Source organism: Sitophilus oryzae, unplaced genomic scaffold, assembly GCF_002938485.1.
Source record: "Sitophilus oryzae breed Bouriz unplaced genomic scaffold, Soryzae_2.0 scaffold_1499_pilon_pilon, whole genome shotgun sequence".
NCBI lineage: Eukaryota > Metazoa > Arthropoda > Insecta > Coleoptera > Curculionidae > Sitophilus > Sitophilus oryzae.
Genome location: NW_022146168.1, coordinates 2,735,311 through 2,753,747, shown reverse-complemented (window position 1 = coordinate 2,753,747; position 18,437 = coordinate 2,735,311). Strand labels below are relative to the sequence as shown.

The 18,437-nt window shown below is 35.2% G+C and overlaps 2 protein-coding genes across 2 annotated transcripts in view; one reads left to right on the top strand and one right to left on the bottom strand.

Moving 5' to 3' along the window:
• Window positions 1–18,437, bottom strand: part of LOC115877843 (octopamine receptor beta-2R) — a 417,890-nt gene that overhangs the window by 350,517 nt on the left and 48,936 nt on the right. The window lies entirely within an intron of this gene.
• Window positions 10,076–11,224, top strand: LOC115877950. The gene has a single exon (XM_030894300.1). The coding sequence runs from the start codon at window positions 10,076–10,078 to the stop codon at window positions 11,222–11,224; it is 1,149 nt and encodes a 382-aa protein (XP_030750160.1).

Sequence of the window (18,437 nt, the reverse complement as noted above, 5' to 3'; positions counted from 1 at the left end):
CAAAATATCGAAAAGGCTGGGAAGCGTCTTCAATAACATTTCCCTCATATAATAAGAATAATGATCTATCCACAGAAAAATAGGTTGACACAACACAACAATAGGTTATGAAATTCTCGTAACATTGGCATTTTTTCATTATTACATCAACTTTTGACTTGTTTTTGACTATAGCTTCATTCAAAACCTCCCAATTAGTAGAATAAATTACTGGTTTCAATTACACTTTATACTTTGTAGTTTACGATCACCCACAATGTCTAAAAAAACACAATTAAAATTAATAAAATAACCTAGCAACAGCTTGCGGCAGTCTGTTGTATCCATAGAGAAAGCATAATATGTAACTTAAACAATAAACTTTTAATTTCTAACCAAAATGTTTCTTGACGGATGATAATCAAAGGCCAAAACATGGCCAAAATGACATTCCTCGCAAATTCTGAAGTATAATTAGTGGAAAAGTAAAAAGTTTGTTAACTTTTCGACTAATTGAAAATTTCGACCACTAATTATGACGTTCTGAATGCTTACATTAAAAATGGATGAACAAACTTCAATGCTAATTGAAACCACTAATTTATTCCACTAATTGGGAGGTTCTGACTGAAGCTTATTAACTACATTAGAAATTGTGATGCTGCCAATATGTGCTCAAGGCGTATCAAGAAAACAATTCGCATGGCAACGAGAATACTAAAATCGACTGCTTATTGGCGTCCCGCTAATCGAATACTTTCGCTTAACGCTTTGAAAGCGTAATGTTTTTATGTCGAAGTTCCAGAATTCGGGCCCAGATGTGGTCGGATATATCGTCAATAAGAGTTGACATTAAAAAGGAGATACGTTACCTTAAATAACTTTCAATATAGTGGACATCTATACAACATAAGCCTTTGGTAGCAGAAATCTGAAAGAGTTGAATGAAATAAACAAATTAAGATAGAAAGAAAAAATATGCTTATCCTTCCAATACACAGAAAATTGTACAAATACAAGCAAAACCCTTAAACTTAAACGACAGAACTATCAATTTAAAGCACTTTTCAAGCTCTATTGTAAATAGCCTCCGAAAAAAAATGCCGAAACCATCCGATCGTAATAGCCAGAAAGGACCAAAGTCGTAACTCGCTGCAGCAACTTCGTTTCCTCCAGGAAAATCCCTCCATTCCGGTTCGCCATTTAATTTCGTTTTGGAGCTGAAATTCGGCTCTTCGGCAGGCATAAAAGTCCCGGAATCTAAGACCCGGGATTTTATCCGGGAAAAATATATTTCGCGACGAGCGTCGCCTATTCTTTTCTACCGCGCGACCCGGCTCTATACCGATATAAATTAAGGGATAAAAAATATAAAAGAGATATTTAACTACTTAGAATGTAGGTGTAGAAATGAAAATGATTTCTTATATGATATAAAGGGTATTTTTTTAGAGCGATAAAAATAAACTCACCGGCAAAAAAAACCGGCCACTAAAAACTAGTCCCAGTTTCAAAATTGGATTTCTCGCGAACCACTCGTTAGATTTTGATGATTTTTTTTAAATTGTAAATTAATTCCTTCTTAACGGATGCTACGTCAGAAATTTTTATTCGGAATTTATTTTCAGCATATACAGGGCACAACAATAAGACGAAGTTTTTTGACTGAACTTTGTAACACCCTGTAGGGTGCAGCAGCTGTAGTAGCTATTGCTAAATCAAATCACATTGTAGCCTCAAAACTTTATTAGACTGAATATACTTACACTGCCTGCTCTGTATATATAAAATCAACTTTTGGAAGTTCATAAAACTAAATCTTATCTGACAGTTAACTCTTGACTGTCATAATTATGGAACAAGATCTGCCAATCTAATACGAACCAATTTCTATAGACTGGATAAATCGGCTAGAAACTCTCTACGCATTGATTTATACAACCGTCTTCCAATGGAATTAAAAACTCTATGTTTTAATAAATTTGAATATAAGCTTAAGACATTTTTAGAGAAATCTGGAATTTATAGCGTGGATGAGTTTATAGAGCAGGTAGATGGGAACTTAGATTTAATTTGATTTATTTGTACAAAAAATTCTTAACTTGTTGTTTGTCTTGTATGTATTTAATGTAACACACTTTGCCTTCGTATATTTTTTTTTCTAACTTTTAGTATTTTTATGAATTCTTATCTGTTTGTTATTTACTCTGACCTGCTACAATTATACATTGTATAAATACGTAGTCAATAAAGATTTATTTATTTATATTTATTATTTATTATTTTGTGAGCATTTTGATTTTTTTAATCACGTCATTATCTCTCTCTTTATTGGAGATACGCTGCTTTAAAACGAACGTTTCGGAAAAATGCTTCACAGGCAGAAAGTTTTATGTGTAAATAATCAAGGCGACACACTGTGGTTCAAATTAGCCTCGTAGCGCGAATTAAGTCGCTATGTTAAAATTTGTTTTTTGTCCAAAATTTATTATTATTAAAAAGATAAATACTTATTGGATATACCCTCATCGAAAACAAAAAAGAAAACGCTGATAAGACTAGTTTTTGCACCCACGAAATGGAACATACTCGTCCTTTGCATTCTGCGATTTTTATCGGTCAAAAGTTTTGTATTTGTTCAAACCCGTTTCAACGTTCGATAGCGGTGCAAAAAGTTATATTGTGATAAATCATTTATAAGTAAAATATTTGTAATTATGGATGATGATGAAAGTGAGTTCAATCTTCAGGTAGTAATTCGTTTTTATTAAGCCCCAATTTTCCTATAATATTTTTATATATAAGAGCCGGAAAAAAAGGCACGCTTTGGCACCTCATGGTACCTTTTTCGTTAGATACCCCAGTATGTCAGCTTTAAAATAAAATATGTTTCATTATATCCTGGCGTATCTGCAATATTTTTTTTGTTGTGTTAGAACATAAGTCCATATCTAATATGGAAATTTATGAGCACTGTTTGAAATTCAAGCATCTGGGAAGAAAATCATGCTGCGATAATATTTAAAAACGCCTTAAAATAAATAGCAACCGAAAACTTAGGAAGAGGTAATAAAAATTTTGAAAAACTTGGAAAAGCGGTGGAAGGCTAGCCAGTGCACCAAAAGCAAATTTTACAAAAATAACCATAGTTGATTTAACAAACCTGCAGATATTGTCACGCAGCCTCAAAGACACTGTTCTCAGTATGGAAGACAAGCAAAACAATTCGAAAATTCTGGAACGCCATCCAGATTTTTTTAAACATATTATTACTATCTTGATTGAGATTTTTTTATAAAAACCAAATCTTATAAGCGATTTCAGTAGTATAACAAAACTTTAAAAGAAAGTCCTTTCAGTTGGCATTATTAATATAAAGTCAGTAATATTTCTCGTAAATTTTTATTCTTTGGAAATTTTCTTGAATTTTTAAGGGTTATTTCCACCCCCGCCTTTTCAATTTGACAAATATGAATATAAATGACGAATCTTCAATATACTTATCTAAAACAAGTCCTACAAGTAATCACGTAAGCCAATTGATTATTTAAAGACTTTATTCGCGATACAGACGGCATCTGAACCACAGTGCAATTAAAAAATACCATTATCTGTGACTGATGTTGCTCGTATTGTGGCTTTAATTGGCCGAAGTCAACGTTATGTGTCCGACACCCTGGGTATACCTCGAACAACAGATCAGGATGTCTGGAATCGATATATGTAAAACGAAAATTTCACCAGGGGAGTGGGTTCCGGAAGAAAACGGAAGACAAAGGCAATTGACGACCGCTTTATTGTCCTGAATACTTTGCGAAATCGTAGAATTACAGCGTTTCAGAATCAACATCTGCTACAAGCCGGTGCGTAGAACTCAAGTCAGTGAGAGAACAATCCAACGAAGACTAAAAAAAAACAGCTTGTCTGCAAGGAGGCCTGCCACATGACCCCAGCTACTTCCAAGACATAGGCGAGCACGTCTTCAGTTTGCGCGTTTACATGTGAATTGGTTTGGTCGCGGTTTTGTCTGCAAAGCATTTTTCCGAGACGTTCGTTTTAAAGCAGCGTATCTCCATTACAAACACAGATAATCTCGTGATTAAAACAACAAAATGCTCACAAAAGGTGAGGCTACAATGTAATTTGATTTAACAATAGCTACTACAGCTGCTGCACCCTACAGGTTCGAGCAAAAAAACTTCGTCTTATTGTTGTGCTCTGTATACGCTCAAAATAAATTCGGAATAAAAATTTCTGACGTAGCATCCGTTAAGAAGGAATTAATTTATAATTTAAAAAAATCATCAAAATCTAATCCAACTCTGAAATTGGGACTAGTTTTTAGTGGCCGGTTTTCTTTGCCGGTGAGTGTACTTAGTTTTTCTTACAGTGACTGACAAAAATGTTGATGCGATAAGAAAGAATAAACATTTTTAGGGTTATCAAAAGTATGTAGAATAAATTAGCTATGTCCAATAAAAACAACTCTGTATCATCTGATCTGATAGTTGGATGAAGTGTAATCTGTAATGACTACAATGTGTAAAGTTTTTAATTCGTTACATGTTTTTAATATGATTTAAGGTATATTGTATATGACTGCAAACGATTGATCATTTCTGATAGAACCCTGGTAGTGTTTTAAACTACTTTGCCTAGTTTTAACTTTCTCTAGTTGGCAACATTGATTCCAGCATCGTACTTGTCAATTCTCATTTTGAAGATCATTACTTTGATCATTATGTTTTTCAATATTCCTGCCATTACAAGTCTGGGTTATAATTTGACCATCTCATCTTATTTTGTGTGTTAATTTGCATAATCCCTTGGGTTTAAACCAAGAGGTAAAGATGTTATATTGTCTTTTGTAGATTCAATATTCTCACTTTTAGGATAAAATCAGGCACTTAACCTAAAATATTGGGCACGCTGTTTTTTCTCTTCATCCTCCAACATGTCTAATAAGAAAGGGCGGATGCATTTACCATGGAGACCCTCAAAACCTTTCGAGGTGAGTTTATAAGAAATTTTGAGACATAGGTTCTAATTTTCATGACGTTTCGTAAGGTCCTACTCCTAGCTCCGATGTTTTCATAAGGGGTCAATAGTAGGTCCTATAGAAATTTAAAGCCTACCGGTTCCTCAAAGGCGTGTTTAGGATAAGGATTAGTCTGTATTATATATGGCTGTATTTGTTCTGGATGTCCTTTTCCTCCTGACCCAGTTTCTAGTCTTAGTCTACGGTGAGCTGGAAAGATGTAGAGATACAGGCCCCACATCTCACGCTGTCTCTACTTGGGAGGAGACTGCACAAAGAGAAAAACTGTAGGTAAGTGTAGCTTTATGTTCTGCATAACCTACGACATATTTTTATAAGTTCAGTCTTAACCCAAACTCGTATTGATTTTACGGATAGTGATCAAGTTTATTATGTCACTTTAATATTTGGGGGCTATCTTGGCTTAACCGCGCGGACCAAGAGGAGACAAGACCTCACTAAAAGAGTAGACCTCACCAAAAACCTAAATCCTATGATGATGTGCCCATATCAGACTATATGTGTGGCTAATTAGAAGACTAGCCTCTACTGGTCTCAACCTTGAGGCACAAGGGAGCAATCCATTGTATTCTCGACTCCCTTCTACATCCGGGGCTCTGTAGAAGTGGACCGACTAACCCGTGCGATGGAATTGACCCTAAATCCAAAGAGGCAATAGAAAAAGGGATATACCCGCTATTACAGATTCGGGACAACACCGGTGTCAAGTCTAAGGAGAGACCAAGTTAAAGTCGTGGAAAAAATGGAGATAAATCCTCCAGCTTCCACCTCACTGGAATACAAGTAGCGGAGTCCGGAGGAGGTACCTCAGCCGAAGACAAGCTCCTCGACTGTGAAGGGCACGGAGGGTTAAACTCCAACCGTGAAAGGGTGTGTACCTTCGTAGGAGGTAGATGCCCACTCCTCGGAGGATGAACCTCTGTTGTCAGAGGAGGATGGGAAATACCCTGTCTCCCATACAACAGGAAGTTATGATAAGTTATAGACTGTATAAGTTACAGACTGTATGATGAGCTATAATTCATGAAAGGAGGACACAATAGATCTTTAAGGTCGCGGTGGTTAACCCCCACCCTCTTACTCATTCTACATTCTACAATGTCAATTGTAAACGATCGCTCATAGAAAGCGAAATTGGCTGCCTTGTGTAAAAGCATTAATAAATTTTTAGAGCTTTTGATACTCATGTGTCCTGATATCCATGGTCAGAGTCACTTATTACTCAGATCACGAGAGTCACTTACGCTCAGATTTCATATGAATCGAACTTTCAACATTCGGATACTGTATAATCACTAGTTTGTTTTGATACAATGATATATAGCATGTGATTTTGTATAAAATAAAACTAAAATTTTGTTACCTCCTCCTAACTGTACTAGAACTTATTTACTTATTTGTATTAGAAAAACAATAATATTATATTTAATAACGGAAACAACTATTTAACCGTGTGATTAATTAATTTAGAGTCGGAAACACCTCAAGCCAAGTCCAAAAAGATATTTTAATACGCCATCCTGTTGTCGGATCTATGAGATATAAATTAAGGAATGAAGCAGTCGTAAAACTTATCTTAACGAGCGACAATAAAAGCAGAATGACTTATTTTTTGCCATAAGAAGTATTTAACAACTCCATTTTGTCTACTTTAACGCTAACTGAAAATTTATGATAGATATTTAAAATTAAATTATCTTGAAGTATGAATATATTTAATAAAAATAATATTTATTTCTGCATTACACTTACAAAAATTATCATAGAAAAGCAAAGAGCGGAGTTTAAAGAGAACTTATTTCTTAAAGACTCATTTGAAACCAGAAATTATTCTCTGATTTCATACGATAAATAATATCTATAAATATATCTAAAGTTCAGTAGTTCTCTCAGAGGACTAGAAAAATACATACCAAAATTAAAAAGAATGTTGCCGATGTAGCTCTGAAAAGTTATGTCAATAAAAAGTCTCGCCAAATCGGTTCAGCCACTTGGGATATTAGTGTGGAGAAACAAACATAAAAGAAAAAAAGGATGTATGTGCTTTGGTAACGTAAAAATAAAGGGATATCATATTTATTTAGAATGTTTGCTAAAAGGTGGCGACAGTGTCTCATTTAAAATAAAAAAAAATACGTTGAAGTTCCATTGACCTTTATTTAATTAACACTTACCACAGATCATTAAAAATCAGACATAACAATGAATGGGTGGACTGTAAAATCCTCGTAGACCTTAGGTATTTGGCCAATCAACACGATATTCAGTGGTCAGAAAGTAAGAGTTGTGAACAGTAAACTGCATTGGAGAAGAATTGCAAGAGAATATTTTTATTCAAAATAATCTAAATTCCACCAATCGTTTTCAACCAAACAAGTATTGAGGCTTAAAGAACTCTAAAAAAGCAAAACCACGGTATAATAACTTATTATACCTTATACTGTTTTGTTATTACAAAGTTACAAAAGTTACCTTATATATTTATTGGTATAATTTATAAATCATCTTTTACTATTTTTAAGTCCTTAGTAATGAACTACGTATAAGACTAGTTAACAATTATTATATTTCAGGTCCAGTCCTCAATATTACATATCATTTTTAACAATGTAGTACATGCCATCTCATAATTTTGAGCACAAGGTTTAAAGAAGAATAAGAAGAAGAACACAATCTCTGCTCCTTCTTGCTTTGGTTGTGACACTCGCCGCTAACTTCATTGTGTTTTCTTGTGCGGCGAGTGCAAGGTTAAATTTTTGCCGTTTCGTTTAATTTAATCAATTTTTAGCGCTAAATAATTAGGAAAAGGTATCTGATGTGAGTATACATTGTCTAATTGTTACGTTGTAACCCTATATGTACAAAAACTACGACAGTATAGTTTACTAGGAGTAAAATAAAAAAACTTGTGGTCTAACCTTACATTTGAATACCATAAATAACGTTTTTTTTAGCAGTTCTCTTACAGAATGGACAAGTCTAAAAAGAGAAATAGGGATGAATCCTCAAGCGACTCTGAAAGGGAGTCCCTTGTAAAACGTGTAAAAAAGTTGGAACGAGAATTACAAAGACAAAAGGCGCATAATTCCCGTTCTCGTAGTCGAAGTCGCCATCATAGTTCGATGCATCGTAATCGAGAGCGGCCAATTACAGATAACGAAAAACGCAAGGTTCCCCGAATGTGTAATTCACCGGTGCCGGAGTCAAATGACGATAAAGGCGAGTATCGCATGCAGCGTTCTCAATCATATGCGTCAGAAAATGCGGCGTTGCCACGTGTAGTAGCAAATCAGTCGCGTAATGACAATAGCGTGTGTAACGTTGTGTCAGAAAATGATCACGATGTGTGTAGCATCAGCATCTACGATGGCGAACCAGATCATGATGAACTTGTCGTTCATAATGACGATGATGAACTTGTCGTTCATAATGACGTTAGCCTTCCCGATGACGTCATGGAATTGATAGGAGAAGACCCGAACAAAGCACAATCGAATGTTTTTTTCTTTGCACGAGTCGTTGATCTCTAGATGGCAGGCAATTTTAGTAAATGGCCTAAAAAAAGAGGAGTGTGTAACTCTTCTTAATAAATATGAAACCCCAGCGAATCTAACACAGCTTATGCCACCAAAGCTTAATCCAGAGATCTCCTCGGCCTTATCTAAAAATTATTTAATGACTGACTCCTCTCACCGTGAGGTACAAAACCATTTGGGAAGAGGAATAAGTGCTCTAGGCAAAAACATATCGTGCTTGCTAACTAATGTGGAACAGATTCCACACGAGTTTAGAAAGGACCTCCTTTCAAGTGCGCTAGACTCGGCTCGTATTCTTACAAACCTTTTTCATAGGATAACTACTACTAGAAAAAACTTGGTTGTTCCACACCTAAAAAATATGAAGGAAATCGCCGAAAAATGTACCACTTCCGAGTATCTGTTTGGAACAGATCTATCAGAAAAAATTAAGTGTATTAAAAGTATGGAGTCGGTGAGCAAAGAATTAAAATTACCAATCATGACAAAAAATACCCCGTTTTCAAGAAATCAGAGGGGGGGCGCTGTAAGTAGTAGGCCGAGTAGGCCTCTCCAAAACCGTTTTTCAGCTGGAAACACTTTAAACTCCTATCGCCCTTCCCGTCCCTTGGGGGAGACGGGAACGAGCAGAGGGCAAGCCCCAAGGAGCAGACATCAGACGGAATATCGGAGAACCAGTCAACAAACCAAATCGAGGAACAGTTATCAACGAAGGAATTAATGGTAAGTGTACCAAATTGCGCGGGCCGCCTAAGACAATTTCACGAAAAATGGGTATCAATCACTACCAACCCGGTTGTCCTGGGGTGGATAAAAGGGTATACTTTACCTTTTGTTAGTAAACCCTACCAACTTAATCGTTCTCATAAACAAAAGTTCTCCAGCATTGATTATAAGCAAATAGAAACGGAAATCGCTAGTTTCATCAAAAAAGGTGTGGTACAAAAATGTCTTTCCTTACCAGATCAATTTTTATCACCAATTTTTCTTGCAGACAAGCCAAATGGTAAAAAGCGACTAATTCTAAACTTAAAACAGTTAAATACTTTTCTCAACCCTCCTCACTTTAAAATGGAGGATACTAGAACTGCATGTCGGCTAATTCAACCCAACTATTTTACAGCCACAATTGACCTCAAGGATGCTTATTATTTGGTGTCAGTAAATAAAAAAACACAGAAAATACTTAAGATTTTCTTTTAATACGTCAATATATGAGTTTACTTGTTTACCGTTTGGCTTGGCAACAGCGCCTTATACTTTTACTAAGCTTTTAAAGCCAGTTATCGAATACCTCCGTTCCAAGGGAGTATTATGCGTTAACTATTTGGATGATTTTTTGATCTTAGGCACACATTTCAAGGAATGTTGTACAAATGTTAATCTTGTTGTAAACGTCTTAAGTTCTCTGGGATTTATAATAAATGAGGAGAAAAGTGTATTTTTTCCTAGTATCCAATGTAAATTTCTGGGTTTTCTGTTCAATTCGAGTAGAATGACAATGGAATTGCCACAGGAGAAACGGAAAAGACTCTTAAAATCTATAAAATCATTTCTACTCCGAAAAAGTTGTAAAATTATCCATTTTGCACAACTCCTAGGCCTCTTAAATGCGGCGTGTCCGGGTATAAAATATGGTCGATTATATACTAAAACACTGGAAAGAGCCAAATATTTAGCCTTAAGGGCTAACTACGGCAACTACAAATCTAAAATGAAACTTTCAATGGAAGTTAAACACGATTTGCGCTGGTGGTTGGAAAAACTTCCACGGGAAATGAATGTACTAAGAAAAGAAAATTTCCTAATTGAAATTTGCACGGACGCAAGTTTGTCAGGCTGGGGTGCATATTGTCAGGGTAAAAGTGCTTGCGGGTGGTGGTCTTTAACTGAATCAGAAGATCACATAAACTTGTTAGAACTTAGAGCTATTTTTCTGGGATTAAAATGCTTTGCGGGCAACCTCAAGGACTGCAATATCCTTATACGTACCGATAATACCACCGCTCTTTCATATGTCAACAAGATGGGAAGTGTTAAATTCCCCAAACTTAATAACCTGGCAAGAAGCTTATGGAAATGGTGCGAAAATAAGAATATATGGATATTTGCATCATACATTCAATCCAAGGAAAATTGGCAGGCTGACCAAGCATCGCGAACTTTACCTAAGGAAACGGAATGGTCCCTAAACAATAATATTTTCAATGATATTACGCAGCAACTTGGTCAACCGGATATCGATCTATTTGCATCAGTTGCTAATAATAAATGTAAAAGATATTTTTCTTGGTACATTGACCCAGAATCGGAAGCCATTGATGCGTTCACAGTGTCATGGAGCAACCTAAGTTTTTACGCATTCCCTCCTTTTGCTTTGATCCTTCGGACCTTGCAAAAAATAATTAACGATAAGGCAACGGGTATTATGGTAGTGCCTTTTTGGAAGACCCAACCATGGTACCCATTATTCGTGAAATTAACAGTTGGCCACCCGTTATTTTTTGGACCTAATAATGACATTCTTTTTTCCCCTTATAGCAAAGTGCGACATCCAATGTGCAAAGATCTTATCCTGGTTGCTGCGAAGCTCTCTGGGAAGCATTCAGAAGAAAGGGAATCCCAGAAAGCGCAATTGGAACAATGGTAAAGTCTTTAAGTGACTCTTCCCTTAAACAATATAATTCAACTCTAAAATCGTAGTGGAGCTACTGCAGTAGACTGAATATCTCTCCGTTCACATGCGAAACATCTGACGTGATTTCTTTCCTTCAGGAGGTTCTCGATACAACTAGCAATATATTTGGGTCCTTCAACTCTCACCGCGCTGCGTTGTCACTTGTTACGTCACGAAACTTAGGGAAAGACCCTGACCTAAAAAGATTTATGAAAGGAATTTTTAGGCTTCGACCTCCGAAACCTAGATATACGTGCACATGGGATCCGGAAAAAGTTTTAACTTTCTTCGAAAATTATGATATAGTCCCTTTGAAAAACTTAACATATAAGTTAATAATTTTATTAGCTCTGGCCACAGCACAGAGAATTCAAACCCTGTCAGTAATTAAATGCTCAAACATTCATTTTTGCGATTCAGGGGCAAAAATTTATACCCTAGATTTGTTAAAAACGTCCAGGCCTAACGCTCCGCAAACCTGTCTGAATCTATGTTTTCTACGCGAAAAGCCAGGCCTTTGCGTAGCTACAATCCTCAAAACGTATTTAAAAGTTTCGAAGACACTCAGGCCGGATAATTGTGACAATTTATTCATTACATACGCAAAACCTCACAAAAAAGCTTCAAAACAAACTTTAAGCGTTGGATAAAGGGAGCTCTGGAGTTGGCTGGGATAGATTCATCAGTGTTTAAAGCGCACTCGACGCGACATGCTTCCACATCGGAAGCATTTAGAAAAGGACTTACGATTGACACTATTAGAAAATCCGTGGGCTGGAGCGATAAGTCGAAGGTCTTTGCTAAATTCTACAACAGACCTTTGTCAGGGGCAGAAAGCTTCCTTCAAACAGTTTTTAATGCAGAATAATATCTTTTTTGTCTTTTTTTATTTTGTTCGATTTATTATGTTCGTAAAAATTTTGCTGGAATTTTGCTGTTTTTTTTACTTTGTTTTTTTTTAGGTTATGAATATGTACTGTATTAACATATTATATATTTCTTTTAATTATGTATGTAGGTATACATAAACATAATAATATACTGTTCATTTCAGCTTGATTTTTAGTTCCCCAAAAACGTACTTGAGTTAATAATAATTTTACTGGCCAATTAATAAATCTTTAAACATCTACATTGTTAAAAATGATATGTAATATTGAGGACTGGACCTGAAATATAATTAATCGATCAAAAGAACTTACCTGAAGTTCGATCGTAATTATATGAAGGTCCAGTCCGAAAATATTACATCCCACCCTCCCTCAACCAATTGGCAGTAAAATTATTAAAATCTTTAAAACCAATGAAGTTAGCGGCGAGTGTCACAACCAAAGCAAGAAGGAGCAGAAATTGTGTTCTTCTTCTTATTCTTCTTTAAACCTTGTGCTCAAAAGTATGAGATGGCATGTACTACATTGTTAAAAATGATATGTAATATTTTCGGACTGGACCTTCATATAATTACGATCGAACTTCAGGTAAGTTCTTTTGATCGATTAATTATTGATTAGTCAGAATTTCCTCTTGGCCCAATAATTTTATTTTAATTAGTTTTAATTGCTTTTTAGTTAACCTGAAAGACAAGTAGTATGCTTGTGCTTATAGCTCCAGAAATCCCAATATTATTCATGAACCTGGCTTTTGTTATAATTTACAAGTATTCCTTTTTAAATCGCCATACAAATAGGGTTTGCGGTCACAATTACATGCTTTTTAAAAATTCGGATAGCGAATTCCGCAAATAAACTACGCTAATTTCAAACACTCGAATCTCAAAAACAAACGGTTTGTTAACTCAAAAACACTGCATCTCCTAAAATGGAATAAATTACTATGCACGTAATAAGCTAATGGTATAGTACTACATCTGCGTAACGTAAACATTCATGCATTTTTTATAGCATTAAACCCAGTTTTTGATGATACGTTCTTGTATACACAACCTTGGAATCATTCCCTCTGACATGTATAGTCTGTTCCACTATATAACAAAGCATTTGTTGTCTGTCATTTTAATTAAAGAGTAAATTTTACTTTACGTCAATTTCTAGACGTCGTTGAATGAACAACATAATAGGACGATTTCGTAGTATGTCGAAATCGTCTCCACTGGAGCTATGAACTTTTTTTCCTAATAGTTGCTGTAATTTATTAGTAGCGCTGTACACAAGTTTTATATATAGTGATAATTAAAAAAAGACCACTACACGCAAATATATTCCTAATAACTCTTATCATCAAGACCGCTAGTTTCAATTTGGTGGTTCATAGATTACCTAGTATTCCGCTTTCCAAAGATATATAATAAAAGAGAAATAAATTATATTAGGGTTGTACTTGTGTGTAATGGACATGCTCTTTCATTAGATGATAAAATAATTAGAAATAGGTACTTATATATTAGTAAATATAGGTTTCTGCATACTCAAGTTATTTCAGCAAGGTCTTTCAAATGTTACGTTAAATATGGGAACAATATATGTTTAAGGTCGCAGTGATTAACCCCCCTCTCATTCATTCTACTCATTCATATGTTAAATTTTATATTTCAATGTTGTCTGCTAATGACCGTATAGCTTTTTGCTGTTAAAGCTCTTGTGGTTAGTAGGGAAGCTCCTAGTCAGATGCTAGGGAGAATCCCATATGGCACTTTGGCTAGGTCTAAAGAGCATTTCACTGTTTTGTCCCTGGCAGTAGCGTCGTGGCTAGGGAATTACACCCAGACATATAACGATGCCGGATGAGACTATCCTTTCCATCATACCAGGCACCACCTAATATATGTGGTTATGTCTCACGGGTAGAAGGTGTGGGGAGGTCTTGGCTTAACCGCCCGGACCAGGAGACGACCTCACCAAAAACCTAAATCCTATGATGGTGGGACCAGGTCAAGGGAATGCGTGGCTGGATAGAAGTCTTAGCTCTACTAGTCTCAACCTTTAATCTCCCCTATTTGGATTTTCCTTACTTAGTCGTCTCTCTTACTTCTATATGCGGGGCTCCGTAGAAGTGAACCGACTAACTCTTGCGGTTATAAAACTCCAATGTATGGACATCGAGTTGGTGAGTCATCAACTCGAGGGAGGAGGGCCATGGTCAGGTCCTCACAATAGGAATTGACCTAAAATCCAGGGAGGCAATAAGAAAAGAGAGATATATCGTCTATTATAGATCCGGCACTTACACCGGTATCAGGTCTAAGAAGAAACCAAGTTAAAAAGCCTAAAAAGGTGAATAAAATGGATATTGATCCTCCAGCTTCACCCTCAAGGGTACGTCAGCCGGAGACAAGCTCCTCGACTGTGAAAGGCACGGAGGGCTAAATCCCAACAATGGAAGGGTGTATATCCTCGCAAGAGGTAGCGTCCACTCCTCAGAGGATGAACAGCTGTTGTCAGAAGAAGATGGGAGATACACTGCCCCCCTCCCTACAATAGGAAAATCCCCATGTATGATGAGTTCTAGACCGTATGGTGAGTTATAACTCAAGAGAGGGGGACATAAAAGGTTGCAGTGATGAACCCCCTTCCACTCATTCTACATTATAATATACGTTTTGGATCACCATGAATTTTTAATTTTTTAAATTGACTATACAAATAATATATCATTACTTTACAAATTTATAAAACAATCACGGGCGTTTCGAGTGATGTTAATTAAGGAACAATAATCAAGACTTCAAATTACGTAACAAATTACTATTGTCAAATTTCATTGTTAAATAAACTCATTGATATGTAATTACAAGATATGTATTAAGAGATATATTAATAGCCGGCTGTCAATTGTTCTATTATTCCTTTTCTTTATCCAAGTTAGTATGTTCGCTGTCCAATCGCAAATGCACGTTCTGTTTGAAATTACATAAAATTATAAAACAGAAAAATACACAAACATTGGATTTTATAGAATATTATTATCAGAACGTCAAAGATTTTAATGAAACAGGTTTTCTCTAAGTAGTTACATTCGGACATTTTAATACAATGGTAATTTTATTCTACAATACCATAACTTTTAGAGCTGAGTTATAAAAGCTAAAACAATAGTAGAAACAGTTAATTTTCATTGCCAATTTATTTTATATATAAAAAAATAATATTTCATTGGTATTTCCTATCAAACCAGTTCAGGTTATTTCCATAACACAAATACTAAACAATCTCACTTATTCTCTATTCTTTAAGCCAACCGCTATTTTAATAACATACTCTATTTCCTACCGAGATAAATTTGCGATTCTGGGTGTATTTGCAACAAACTTACGCATACGAATATTAGCAAATAATATAAGGGTGTCTCAAAAAACATGCGCTATCTCTCGTGAGGAGATTCTTCATGTAACAATATCATTTATTTTTCGTATAGACATAGGTTCGATTCTGCTTTGTTTAGTTGCTCTAGAAGTTTAAAGTCTTAATTTTTAATTTACTTCCAAGTGCATTAAGAGATTTGAATGAAATTTTGTAGAAGTGCAACATATTTGAATGCTAAAAAGTGTCGACAGATTCATGTGTGCCACATAATTTTTTTTTCTTTTGTTAGCACAGTTGTGTATGCCTTTTAATGCTGATTAAAAGTTTCCTTTTAATATTTTTTCGACTTCAGTCTCCTTGATAATATGATAATATAAACACAATTTTATTAATGTCTTTATTTAAAACCAATAGCAATCTTTAAAAAAAATAATGTCATTAACTGGGGCTAAAGTGTTAAATAAGTATGGGTGCGGAAATGCATACTCTTAAAATTACAGGAAGTTAAAACTTAAAAAAATCTTTCTTTTGTAATTATCTTAAAAACCATTTTTTTCTTGAAATTGCTGTAGGTAGCATTAAAGAGCAGTGTTATAAATTTAAATATAATTTAATAATAGAATTGATTAAGTAAACAGTTTATTATTTCTCTTTTATTCTAATTTTATTAATTGCAATTAATAAAATTGCATTTATCTCATCAAGGAGATCGAAATCACTAGACAAAATATCAAGATCTAACTTTGAATCGGCATTAGACGGCCTATACAATTAAAATGACGTAAGTGGCGCACACGTTCCTTTATTGAAATATATTCCACTGATGACTCTAAAATGCACGTCGCTAGTGAATCTGTCTAATTTCATTATATTTTTAAGATTACTTTTAATTTCATAAATTTGAAACGTGAGTATATAAATCGAATCCTTATCTATAAATATATATCGAAATTCCATATCCAATCAGTCTATATTATATCTACCTATATACAGCGAAATACTGCAGGATCTCATCTTATCACTCACTTATTCTTAGTGATGGGCAAAACTGTTATTTTTAGATAACAGTTGAAACTGTTATAGTTATTTATAAAAAACAGCTTAAAATAACAGCTTAAAAATAACAGGTTTCTTTATTTTATTGCTAAATATCTGAAAGAATATGAGGCGGTCACCGCCAGGCGTATAACGCAGTTGCAACAATGACGTGCTCGGTGGTAGTATTTCCAGGGTGTCATAACATTTCTAAATATCGATTGTTATCTAAAATACCTCTCTAAAAACGGGGGTTGTTTACAAATAAGCGCTGTTTACAAATTGCGATATAAAAAAGCCAAAATGCCGCCACTCGTCTATATCTATAAATTCCGATCTACCTACGCCCTACCCCTCGATCCGCGTAGATTCTGAATTGCGTAGCAGTGTACAGGGTGCATCTCACTCGACGGGCGAGAAGCTCTTCGTTATGATTTTACCATTTGCGGTCAAAAAATAGCAATATAAGAAAATGTGTAGTATATTCTTCATAAGTAAACCAACTACACACTAGAGTTCGAATTAATTTTACACTTAAACTAGCATGTACAGTTTGACAAATATAGGAAGAGACTTGGGGATAGCACCGGTCGCGCACACGATAGAGAGAGAACGCATTCGGCGGAAGAGAGATGCAGTTACGCTACGAAAAATCTGATTGAAGCAAATTTGTGGGATGTCCACTGCGCATCGGGGGGCGTCTCTTATTTTATATTTCTCACGTCTCTAGCTATACTTGTTAAGTTGTACCCGCGACTTCGTTCGCATCGAATTATTAATTTGTAATGGTGATGATAAAGCAAAGCAAGAATTTCCATTAACATACAAACTGGATAAAATTTTCTCACATTTGCCAAAAATATGCTTTAAACGTCGAGCAGTTTAAGCAGAATCGTGGTTAATCAATTACTCAACTTTTTGGAACACCCTGTATTATTTTTTAAAAAATTTCAAAATATGTAAAAAAACAAAATAAATTATGCGTGTCCAATCGTTTTCCCGAAAGACTAACCGTTTTTTAAATAATAAATATTGTAATATTTGAGGGGCGTTTTCACCCTCTTGGAATTTGAGATTCGAGAAACCCCTCCTTATCGCACCTCTACACCCCACAGTCAATCCGTTTACCAAAAATCAGCTTTAAACGTCAAGCAGTTTAAGCAGAATAGTGATTACTCAGTGGTCATATTTTATGAAACACCCTGTATATATTTTGTAAAAATCTCAAAATATGTAAAACAACAAAATAAAATATACGTGTTTAAGAGTTTTTTCGAAAAACTCACCAGTTTTTAAATAAAAAATATTCTAATATTTGAGGGTGGTTTCACCCCCTTAGAATTTGAGTTTCGAAAAATCCCTTCTTATCGCACCTCTACACCCTAAAGTCAATCCGTTTTCCAAAAATCAGCTTTTTACGTCAAGGGCTTTAAGCAGGATCGTGATTAATCAATGACCAGATTTTTCAAAACACCCTGTATACATTTTTAAAAAATCTTAAAATATTATTCTGAAAATTTTTCAGAATAAATAAATACTTAAATATTGAAACTTAATAACAAAGTATTGAAACATACAGCGCCATAATATCTCGACCTCCGCCCGTTATGCTCGTAACAGGTTGAAAAACAATATGTATCTAAAACAACTGATGCGTTATTCTCCAACCTGTTTCAAACCTCCGATTATCTCGAACGCCGTTCTGTTATGCTCGTAACAGGTAAAAAAACAACATAGCTAAAACAACTGATGCGTTATTCTCCAACCCGTTGCGAGCCTCCATCGACAATCGACCGATGCAGCAGCGCTCCTTTCCCACTCCTGTTATCTCGACAGCCAGGCGTTATGCCCGCAACTGTTTCAAAAAAGCTGCTTCTTTTATATCCTATTAT

Bases quoted from the DNA above. Each gene is read 5' to 3' on its own strand.
- LOC115877950 (XM_030894300.1), top strand. From the start codon at position 10,076: ATGGAATTGCCACAGGAGAAACGGAAAAGACTCTTAAAATCTATAAAA.